The sequence below is a fragment of the Macrobrachium rosenbergii genome, chromosome 12, assembly GCF_040412425.1.
Source record: "Macrobrachium rosenbergii isolate ZJJX-2024 chromosome 12, ASM4041242v1, whole genome shotgun sequence".
Classification (NCBI taxonomy): domain Eukaryota; kingdom Metazoa; phylum Arthropoda; class Malacostraca; order Decapoda; family Palaemonidae; genus Macrobrachium; species Macrobrachium rosenbergii.
Window position 1 is genome coordinate 19,918,001 of NC_089752.1, and position 12,500 is coordinate 19,930,500.

The 12,500-nt window shown below is 36.6% G+C and overlaps 1 protein-coding gene across 3 annotated transcripts in view; it reads left to right on the forward strand.

The window, feature by feature from the left end:
* LOC136844435 (cell adhesion molecule 2-like) overlaps nucleotides 1-12,500 on the forward strand; it is an 855,447-nt gene that overhangs the window by 355,509 nt on the left and 487,438 nt on the right. Inside the window, exons 6-7 of one of the 3 annotated variants that reach the window (XM_067113666.1) lie at nucleotides 3,700-3,856; nucleotides 10,094-10,612. In XM_067113666.1, coding sequence (XP_066969767.1) covers nucleotides 3,700-3,779 — 80 coding nt within the window. In that variant the 3' untranslated portion in view covers nucleotides 3,780-3,856; nucleotides 10,094-10,612. Of the gene's footprint in view, nucleotides 1-3,699; nucleotides 3,857-10,093; nucleotides 10,613-12,500 lie in introns of those variants that run through there. The other 2 variants (XM_067113664.1, XM_067113665.1) reach the window with 2 other exon arrangements.

Sequence of the window (12,500 nt, forward strand, 5' to 3'; positions counted from 1 at the left end):
TTCGGTGCTAGAAAAAAAGTACGAAAAATACCTGGAAATTTATAAGTTAACAAGTCGTTGTGACTAATATTGCCCATAGGTATGGTAATTAAAACTAGAATAAATTATATATTCAATTTAAAAGGGTGCAAAACGCCTGTAAAGACCACAGACTGAAATTTTATCTGATTTCTCAATTTTCTTAAATTTTTCGACATTTTGTCCCCTTAAAAGTCCATTATTCCAAAGAGGATTATGAAAAAGAAAGGATTAGAATTTTTTTTAGCTGACATGTGAACGTTAAGTCGAATGCACTTAAATTTTTTTCTACAACCAATATTAGCCATAGCATAACTTCACCAATGTGAACGTTGAGTCGAATGCACTAAATTTCTTTTTCTACAACCAATATTAGCCACAGCATAACTTTACCAAGGTGAGTATGGGTCTTAGTAAAAAGTGTATGTGAATTCGACGTAGTGTTTTACGCACGAGCTGGATAAGAATTCTAATCCTTTTCACTCTTAATAAGAAAGAAAAATTTCTCCTTTTATATCCTCTTCCGAATAATGAATAAATAACCAGTAGACAACATGTATCGCAAAATTTTAGGAAATAGGACATCTGAGAAATTTACAGTTAGTGGCATTTACAGTACATAGATTCGTATACTAATGCATATTCTTCAGTCGTGCCATGGTAGTAAAAGGAACAGTAATGGATTTACAGCTGTTTTTTATTTCGTCTGTTACCCCTTCTAACATTTACACAATGTTCTAGTATCTAATGAACAGTAAATTTACGACCTAAGTTCGTCGTTTCCATTATAACTTTCACTTCCACGATGCTTCTCTATGGCTATTTCATCCTTCTTCGTAGCATTTGAGCTTTGTTAAGTAATTGTCTGTCTTCAGTTATAACTTTTTCTGTTCTCACATCTTCTATCACCAATTCGTTATGTTTTCTGGTGCCTTGTTAACTAACCTAATCTGCTTTTCATTGGAAAAGCTCTCGTAAAAAGAACATAATCATAGCATATCATATAGTTATAAAAAAAAATAGCTCGTACCTCTTCGGAAAAATAAGGTTTTCATAATTGATATGTTTATTTATATATCAGCACATGAAGGAACTCAATCGCCCTTCTGTGCGTATTTACAAATATGAATGTTATTTCGTAACTCAGGCAAAAAATTTACGGCGCCCCAACTACCGCAAAATAAAATATCAATTAAAAGAAGCTTATTTTCAGAGATGCACGTACTTATTTTTACTCTAATAGAAACTTTCCGAAATAAAAGCATTGTTCAACGCTTTCACAAATAACAGTGATCTTGTGTTGCCTAAAATGGCCACATAATACACTCCTTTCTCTCTCTCTCTCTCTCTCTCTCTCTCTCTCTCTCTCTCTCTCTCTCTCTCTCTCTCTCTCCTTCTTCTTCTTCTTCTTCTTCTTCTCTTCCCACCTCTGTTGGTCTATCCGTCTGCCTGTCTGCCTCCACGTTGCCCTGTCTTAACGTCTGGCCTGGAACAGACCAATAAAAAATTCGACATTAATTTCGCGTCCCATGCAACGCATAATGACCGTAATTATGATTCTATTATCACGTACGGGTCATCGATAATTATCCCAATGCTGAACTATACTGGTCGCCATTTGCAACTGTAATCGCGAGTAATTATGATTATAATTCTCTGCTGAGCATTTTGATTACCGTTCGTCCTTGCGGTGATCACAATTCCTTCTGACCCAATTGATTCGTCGCTTTGTACCTGTCGTTAACGGTCAAACGTGTGCTTTATTTTACAGTGGCTTCGCTTTATCAGAGTCACTTGTGTCTAATTAATTTTGCATTGATTCTGTTCCCTTCTGCAATAATGAGTTGAATTCAATTGTGCTTTTTTTTTATGCTATTGACGTGGTAACAATAAGCAGACAGAAGATGCCAGTAATGGTGCAGGCGGAACAAACAAACTATTCATCCCTTGAGGTTCATAAACAATATGTTGCGCTCTCAACCGTTCTTGTATATTTTAGATAAGTATTAGTTATAATGAAGTGAATTTATTATTACTGGTACATTATGAACCTTGAAGTAAATCGAAATATGAATGATTAAAGCTATAATGATGAAGACGAGTCAAAGGAAGACACCATCAAGCAATATGGTTATTAATACATATTCTTCAAGTAATTATGGACTGCAACTTTCAACAAATAAATTCACTACCAGTTTTATTGCCTTGGGCAACTAATTCTCTGGCTGGTATTTAATTTTTCTTCTAGCTGACAAAGTATTTGTCTGTATTTTTGTAAATCATATTTTTCGCATAGAGAATAAAACCCGCTAAGAAATGAAAAACCGCACACAAGAGAACTAACATTATATCGTTGGTTTCATAAACTATTTTTTTAGAACAGTATTTAAAGGAGGAAATATTATTACATGCAACATTTCCACAACAAGGTGCATGATCCCTCGTCAATTCAAACGGTTTAGTTAGCTGAACATCAAAATCCAATAAACATACGTAGTCAGTGGTGGGTTTGTCAGCCTAACTCAGCGGGAGGAACCACATTTATTTTCATTGAGCGGGTCTACACTTTTTTTTTATTAGAAAATTAAATATTGTAATGAAACAATTTTTAAAAGCAGCATTCAACTGCCAGTGTTACCGACCTTGCGCTGGTTTAAAAAAAATGGTGAACGGAGAAGCACCAACGTTCATTACCGTTACTCTCTTTCATTTTCATATGTATGAAAACAGGGAGGACTAAGGTAGGGGTGAATATTAGAGGAACAAGCAATGAAAACGGAAAACGACAACGCTATAGAGTGGTTGTTGGTCTGCCGCTACTGACTGGTTCCTAGCGCTGGGCAAAAGAGATTTTACTATCTCAGGGTGTTACACAGATTGATATGGTGAGACGAACGTGTAGTCATCGACGCATACCAAAGCTGCACGTTTGTATATGGACTGTTTCGTCCCCCTAATTGGAAAAGGTCGTAAAAATGGTATTCATTGTATCCCAACTTTTTTTTTTTACAGAATCACGAATCCGTGGAAATTGGTTTATGAATGCACGACAAAGTATAATGACATGCTTGTTTGTTCAATGCTTATGAACTGATGGGTGATGCCACTATTTGGTTTATGCTAATAAACTGAAAGTCGTTGCCATTTTAACATTTTGATACCAATTTGTTTATATAAATAATTTATATAAACAACCTGAAGGTCAATGCCAATTTAAATTGTTTATGCAAGCACTCTAAGGGTCGATGCCACTTAGCTCTGTCTGGGTAAACAAACAAAAGGTCATTGCCACTTTAGTTTGTTTACACAAAGACCTGAGGGTCGATGCCATTTCATCTCCACTGTACACAAAAGCACCTCTCATTTTCTTGCTTTTTGTTATGTTAATGTTTAAAGGTGTGTACATTCGCTTACATTAAACCATCTCACTAAGCAAAAATAAATGATAAACTGTCTCTCTGATTCTTATTTTAACTAAAGATTCTATTGTTGTCAGTACCATTATCGCCATTTTTATTATTATCATAATTAGTCTTTTAAGACGAAAGTTGTATAATGATCATCTTAGCTTTTCTGTAAGGTGGCTATGTCAAATACAACAGAGCAAGACGAGAGTATTCCTCCACCTTTAAATCGAGCTTCAGTAACACAAATCCTTCTCTTCTGGTTAACCCCATGCAGGCAGCGCAGTGCCAGCAGCAACAGCGATGGCGGACGGCGTGGCCCTCTTGACGATTATTGGCCTGGTGGCATTGAGGTAACAGCTGCCGACGTTGCAACCATTAAAGTTTATAACCCCAAGAGTCGCACCTCCTACATTCCAGGTACGACCTGACACGTAAGTTGCTTTAATAATGAGGCCAGTTTCGCCCCATACCGGAGGCAGCTCGAATCTAGGTCCATTATGCATAAGGCATGGAGGCTCACTGGCGTCGCCTATCGGACTGTCAATAATAGGCTGTAGGGAGCAGGTTCTGTTTCATTTCTATCATTTCTACTTTTTATTTGCAGGTTATCAGTTTTTTTCTAGTGATGGGATAAAGTTTTTGTTTTATCGGCAGTTAGATGTGAGGTGTCACTTGTAACTGTAAGTATTAATGGTTTTGCTGTTTTTTTATGATTTTGTCATATATATATATATATATATATATATATATATATATATATATACTGTATATACATATGTATATATTTATTTATATATATATATATATATATATATATATATATATATATATATATATATATATATATAAGTATATATACATATATATATATATATATATATATATATATATATATATATATATATATATATATATATATGTTTATATACATAGTTTGTGTTGCGTTAGTGTGTGCGTGTATTTGGATATTTGTGTGTGTATACAAAAAGATACAGGATAGAGAGAGGGGTAAATGCTCCAGAAGCAATAGGAGGGGAAAACAAGTAGAAAGTAAGAACCAGCATTGAAGGTCAATAAACATCCCATTAGGGTCGAAAAGAAGTTGATGGGTGGGGCGGGCGAGGGGGGCGGGGGTGGAGGCTGTCCTTCCGGGAGATCCCATTCTCTCCTGAACATCACGGTTATCTGAGGAGAACTGCATTATATCACGATATGGAGGCGTTCAGGTAGATTTATTTGACCTCCCTGAAACACGGTGATTTTATGGTTCAATATATCATAATAATGTGGATCTGGAGAGAGAGAGAGAGAGAGAGAGAGAGAGAGAGAGAGAGAGAGAGAGAGAGAGAGGCGCTTCCTGAAAATTCTCAGTGTGAACTATGAAAGCCACTCCATTTAACGATCTCTATGATAAATCGTCGAGAATATTCATCACGCGCGGATGAAATGGTCGTACATGTAGTCCAGTATTGTTTATTTGTAATTTCATCTGTATTAGTTGTGAAGTGAACTGTTTTTTATAGTCAGTTTCCAGTTTCAAATCTTAGATATCGGATCCTACAGCTAGAGAACAAAATAACCCGTGAAGTTCAGTCACTTAATTCTACTCAGTTTTATTTATTTATTTATTTATTTTTAAACAAACCAAAATCACGTTTCCTGAATGGTACAAATACCCACGCCTTCCCGATGGACTTTGCTCCTAACCGTGATAATGAAACGGTATTTACACCGAAATATTTTTCAAAGACTGATCGATTAAAACACTTACTTCATTACTTAATGGTTCTTTGATATACTATGCATGTTAAATATAGAGCTGTTAGACTCCATCGTGCTCAGTACCAACGAATACAGATTTCACGATAAGAAAGGATTTGCTAAATAAAACTGGAGAGCAAGTGATGTCTAAAGATTATGGAATTATCGTTTTAAAACAAACCAAAAGAAACATCTCATTATTATGAAAAATAACATTCAATAAAAAAAAAGATATAATAAGCAAATTATTGATTATAGTCAGCAAAATTTTCGGCCGACATTACAGTAAGATGACTCGCCGGTAAAAGAATTAATATGAAAATTTGGGCCAAGACAGAAATGAGGAAACTTTTCAATAAGAATGTAGAAAGAAAGCTCCAGAGGCATCTCTGCTCTCAGCCGTGTTCCGTGCCTGAAGACAAAGGAAGGATAACTTTAATGCAGTTGTTAAACTTTGGAAAAAGAAATGATAAAGAAATTACGCCTTATCTAATTAACGAAGCTGTGGGTCCACGTTTGCCCGGATGTATCATTTAAAAGAAATGGCCAGGGAGAGAGAGAGAGAGCTGTTTTAACTATGTAAAGAGCAGGCTAATCTTTCAGATCGTAAGGGTATTTGTTAAGATTTTGTTTCATATAGTAGGCTGATAATAATAAAGTATTTTGGTAAATTAAGAGTATTAATGTAAAATCATTCCATTCACCTCAGTCCATTCAAGAATATTTTTGAAATGAGCGATGATTCACTGTACATATAGACAATAATATTCGTATTTACCTAAGACTTTCATACAGGTATCAGTTCTTCGTTCAATAAGGCCCTGATTCACAAAATTAAAAGGAACTCTTGCAAAAGTAGTTATAAAAGATACTTCATCTGAGGGGAGCTTTATAAAGTCCAGTCTTTAGATCTTGATGTTATCGTATATATAATTATAGTGGAACGTACATATTAAGATTTGAACATAATAAGTAAAACGTCTCCTTTACATCTGACTTTGAATCATCATAATACCAGATGTTTTTATAAGAATATTGTTGCTTTGTAAAACTGTTTTTTGGTATCTTTACTCCAGGAATAATAATAATAATAATAATAATAATAATAATAATAATAATAATAATAATAATAATTCCTTGATGCCTGGATTAGAGTATCTATTTCCCTAATCCAGACTGTAAGGATTGTATCTGGGGACATCAGGATGGAGTTTGGAATAGAAAAATGCTCCTTGGTCAACATACAAAGAGGCAAAGTAACAAGGACCGAAGGGATAAAGCTACCAGATGTGAATAGCATCAAACACATAGATGAGACGATACAAATACTTGGGAATAATAGAAGGAGAGGATATGAAACACCAAGAGATGAGGGACACGGTCAGGAAAGAATATATGCAGAAACTTAAGGCGATACTTAAGTCAAAACTCAACGCCAGAAACATGACGAAAGCTATAAACACATGGGCAGTACCAGTAATCAGATACAGCGCAGGAGTAGTGGAGTGGACGAAGGCTGAACTCCGCAGCATACACCAGGAAACTAGAAAACACATGACAATACACAAAACACTACACCCAAAGGCAAATACAGACAGACTATACATAACACGAAAGGAAGGGGGGAGAGGGCTACTAAGCATAGAGTACTGCGTCAACTTCGAGAGCAGAGCACTGGGGCAATATCAGAAAACCAATGAAGACGAGTGGCTAAGGATTGTATGGGAAGAAGGAGAAGGAAAAACAGAATAGAGGAATGGCACAACAAACCAATGCACGGACAGCGCATGAGACAGACAAAAGAACTGGCCAGCGATGAAACATGGCAATGGCTACGGAGGGGAGAGCTCAAGAAGGAAACAGAAGGAATGCCAACAGCGGCACAAGATCAGGCCCTAAGAACCAGATATATCCAAAGAACAATAGATGGAAATAACATCTCGCCCATATACAGGAAGTGCAATATGAAAGACGAGACCATAAACCACATAGCAAGCAAATGTCCGGCGCTTGCACAGAATCGGTACAAAAAGAAGCATGATTCAATAGCAAAAGCCCTCCACTGGAGCCTGTGCAAGAAACGCCAGCTAGCTTGCAGTAATAAGCGGTACGAACACCAACCTGAGGGAGTGATAGAAAACGATCAGGCAAAGATCCTCTGGGACTATGGTATCAGAACAGATAGGGTGATACGTGCCAATAGACCAGATGTGACGCTGATTGACAAAATCAAGAAGAAAGCATCACTCATTGATGTCGCAATACTATGGGATACCAGAGTAGATGAGAAAGAAAGAAAAAATTGATAAGTATCAAGATCTGAAAATCGAAATGAGAAGAATATGGAATATGCCAGTGGAAATTGTACCCATAATCAGGAACACTAGGCACGATCCCAAGAACCCTGAAAAGGAATCTGGAGAAACTAGATGCCGAAGTAGCTCCAGGACTCATGCAGAAAAGTGTGCTACTAGAAACAGCGCACATAGTGAGAAAAGTGATGGACTCCTAAGGAGGCAGGATGCAACCCGGAACCCCACACTATAAAAACCACCCAGTCGAATCGAATGACTGTGATAAAAAAAAATATTATTATTATTATTATTATTATTATTATTATTATTATTATTATTATTATTATTATTATTATTATTATTATGCGGATAAAGCAGTTCGATAAGCAGTATTTATAGGTAGCTTTTCACTGTCAAAAACTGAACATCGCGTAAATATCCAAACTTCTTCGTAGAGCTGCTGCTTTACTTTGCCGAGGCAGGCATTATACAAACCAATTTTATAATTAAATGTTCGAATCTTCTACGTAACGTGTGAAAGAACTTATTGTAATGCAAAGCGATACGTTCCATTTGCAAAAGAATTGCCAATGAAACGCAAGGAGATATCACGAAATCTTTTCAATACACTGTTTCATTCTTGGAATACATCTGTCTCTAAGACTATCCACCATAAGTATTCCTAGATTATTATGGATTTCCTTAATTAATTTTGGATTCTCTTTGGGAACAGCATCTGCTTGGACATGTGACAATTACAGGAAAAGCCATGGGATCCATACTTTCACTAATACATTCACTGATACGTTTTATACATTCACTAATACATTTTATACATTCACTAATAGCAATATGTCTTGAGTAATCGACTGAAAAACAGTCTAGTTCATATTATAAAGTAAAGTTCTGCAACTCTCGTTATTATAAGTAAATACAGTATAAGGACTACAATATCGCCTTTACACAACATTGGGACCAGCAGTAAAATGTATGTTGTAGATTCTTCTGAGAGATATAATACGATACTTCACTGCAGTATTTAACGATTACAAAAGATTTGTAATTTATTACATCTGTCATTATTCATGTCGTTGTCGATATAAAAAATTGTAAACATAATTTTGGAAAAAAATATCGCTGAGTTTTGTAAGTCTAGATTTATGAAAAAAAAATCCAATAATATCCAGATGTTGCAATGTAGTTTTAGTTAGAGACGCCAGTTTTGTGTAAAGTAGGCGAAGGAAAGTCGGAAATGTCTTTAAGTAAAATATTAGTCATCACATACATGCATACGTACATACATTATTACATAATACATACATACGTAGATACACACACAAGCACACACGCACACACATATGTACGTATATATATTATATATATATACATACATATTTATATAAGTATATATATGCGCGCGCGTGTGTGTGTGTGTGTGTGTGTGTGTGTGTGTGTGTGTGTGTGTACGTATGAAAGAACTGTTGTATATATTCACTTCATTTATTATGGTTTGGTTTGGCGTTCCTATTTTTCCAACGTACATGAAGCAAATTACGACAACAAATGAACTTGAAAGTTGACAGAGAGGTCTTGTCATGCTTCGTGATCTTTGGCTCTGCGGAGATTAAATGCTGTACTAATAGTTTATGTAAATTTGATAATTTGCATAAGCCTAAACGAAATCTATCTCATCATTATAACCATGGCTTTTCCCTCTCCTTGTACAATATCGCTTTATTAACACTTGGAATGGTGATATATTCATGGTGTACAAATTATTCCATTTAATGAAGGTATATGCTACTAAAAATTTTATATGAAAATGAGCGAATAGTTGACAGCCTTGTATACTTTTATTAGAGTGCGTTATCGCATTTCCAAAATAAAGTCATACTAATACACATAACATATGTGCATAGAGTGCAGGGATAATAATGCACACACACATATATGTAATATGTTCGAATCTTGCCATGGACGTCAGGATTACCTCATACTCTTCCATTTGGATCTTAGGCTTTGTAGTGATAATCGTATATATATATATATATATATATATATATATATATATATATATATATATATATATATATATATATATATATATATATATATATATAGATATATATATATATATATATATATATATATATATATATATATATATATATATATATATATATATATATATATATGTTTGTCACTACAAAGCTAGACTCATGGAAGAATTTGAAAGATCTGACGTCCATGCAGATTAAAGCCCACATCAAGGATGTCAGAGCAAGGTCACGTTACCGGACAGTAACATGACTTCGTTCTGATACCCTGGATACGGGTTCGAATCCTGCTACGGGTGTCAAAATTTCTTCATATTCCCCCATTTGGGTCTCAGGCTTTGCAGTGGCAAGCGTATTCAAGACAGAGTGAAGAATTCGAGAAGTCAAGAGGGTACAGTGGCTATTACAATTAAATATATCTGTGTGTGTGTGTGTTTGTACAGTATAGCAAGTAGATACATGTTGAAGTAAAACTGAATAAAATAAAACTCCATAGCAAATAGAGTCTTTTAATTCATCATACTTATGCTCACAAATGATTGCTTTATCCCCTCAGGCGATGTCGATGACTGAAAAAATCTACACGGGAATAATCATCTCCTCTGGAAGTCCTCCTTTTTCTGCCGAAGGATATGATTAAAAGTGCCAAATGTTTTTTCTCTTTTGAGTATGAAACGGTAAGAAAAATAATATTAGGTTAAACTAAAATTTTAACCTAAAATGTGATGGTGACTTAATTATCGAATGGATTGCAGAAAATGGTGTTAGACTGGTTATGCTTCTACTAATATGGTTGAATTGTTAAGTTTTGAAAGAGAAGAATTGCATTGGAACACTTACGCCAGTTAGAAGTGAAAAGTGTTGTTAATGTGGGATAGTGTTATGTTCTGATATTGACGTTCTGAAGATTGGGTAAATAAATATTTGAATAAATAAATAAATAAATAAATAGATAAAACACTGTGGAAACCAATGGTGATCTTAAAGACTCACTCGTGAGTATTTGATGGATATTATAAATACGATAAACCATGATACTAAAATCATGACAAAGCTGACTGTGAAAGAAAAGAAATGAAAATTACCTCCACCGAACGTTTAGCAGAATGTGCGAAAAAATAAATACGATAAAGGCCTTGTGAAATTACTTTTTTTTTTTTTTTTACCTTGCTGTGATATCCATAGCAATGGTTTCAGTGCCCCCCCATCCCCCGCCACCTCTCCACCCTCCATCTCTCGGTCCCTCTATTTTGGAACAATATTAGCACGAGCCGGGAACCTCCGGCGATAGCTTTAATAGGGGGGCCATATTCTGTATGCCTTTGCAGAGAGTGCATCATGCTTGGTGTGGTAGGGCAGAGTGTGGGGGAGGAGGAGGAGGAGGAGGCGAGGGGAATGAGCTGAGGGGGAGAGGGTAGGTTACGGTCGACCTGGCTCTCCTCCAAACAATAACCACCGTAGGCCATCAAGAGACCCCAGAGGAGACAGCTCTGGCCAGCGGTCAGGTCATAGCGAGTCGATTCGGGTTATTCACCGACTGTGCACGAATATAGCTCCTCGGGACTTCGACCTACTCCTTTATCCAGAAGCTTCTGCAAAGAGAGAGGAACTTTTGAGGAGCAGCCATTCTCAAGTCGTGCATTAGATCTATTTTTTTTTCGCTTTGCAAAAATGTAGCCACTGTGGTTGTAAAACAACAAGACAAGACGTTTGCACCGCGAAGGAGTTGTAGTGTTTATAATCGATGAAAGAACAGTTTCATTTTGAAAGTGTAAGAACCTTTCAGGATTCCAGCTATCCAGGATTTTGGAAATATGGTAGGATACCCGCCATCTGAACGGTGTGCATTGATGAAGGTTTCTACTGGAATGAATTGATGCATTTCAGAAATGAAACAATCGTAATGCTTTTATTCTGATGTATTCGTATACAAGAAAAAGACAATAGTGTATTTTGTTAAAGACGTTATACTATGATATATGAAGATTGCAAGAAAAAAGACAGCAGACCCTAAATGTAAAATAAAGCGACTATGAAAACAATAGGTAAATGAATACTGTGTAACAATGACGCCACTGACCGAAAAAGGAACAAGATGTTATTCCACGCGACTGGAATGAAAGACCTGGAAGGAGAAGGAGGAAGAAGCGGCGGCAAAAGGTCAACTCCTATGCCAATTTTGGCTATGCCAATCAGACGATGGAACCACGGTCAGTATTTGACAAGGACTGTACGCGTTCCTCCGTCAATCCCTTTGCCCCCACCCCCCCCCAACCCCCTCGTCCATCCTCGACAATATCTCGGCCATGGTCCCCTCCTTTATCGATTGGCGAATCTGCTCTTGTTTTGCGCTGGGGATCAGGAGCATCCTGGTATTTAGGCGTATCTGTCTCAAGGTACGCTTACGTAAGAAGCGTGACCTTTTACTCAAAGGAAATTTCTTCTATAAAGCCCTGCTGATATTTATCAATGGTTTGCCAGACAAAAGTTTGTCACAAACGCAAACTTACACGGCACAGCGTTATCAGAAAAACTTCAAGATTTTCTCTGGCAGCGTAAGTTGTGGTTTGAACCTATTTCTTATTGCTCAAATAAACTAAAATTATTTAAGGTCACTGAAGCGGGAAAAGGATTAGCCCGTCGTGCCGACAGTAAGCAAAAGTGAGGAGGAAAATGGCAGTTTGCGGAGCGGAGGTAAGTCCTACAGTTGATAGATAAAGCCGATGGCGTCTCATTCACAAAGCACAATCCTCCTCTCGTGTTTGTCCTGGGTCAAAGGCACCATACGTGACCTGGGGCCAAGTGCATCTCCTGACATACGGAAATAAACCTTATGGCCGAAGAGTATCAAGGCTCAGTATTGATCGCCGACAACTGGTCGTCTGAGAAGCTTATGAACAGATTTCAGCAGAGGATAATGTCAGCTACCGAGAAGATCCTCTGTGATGAAAGGTGGCATTACG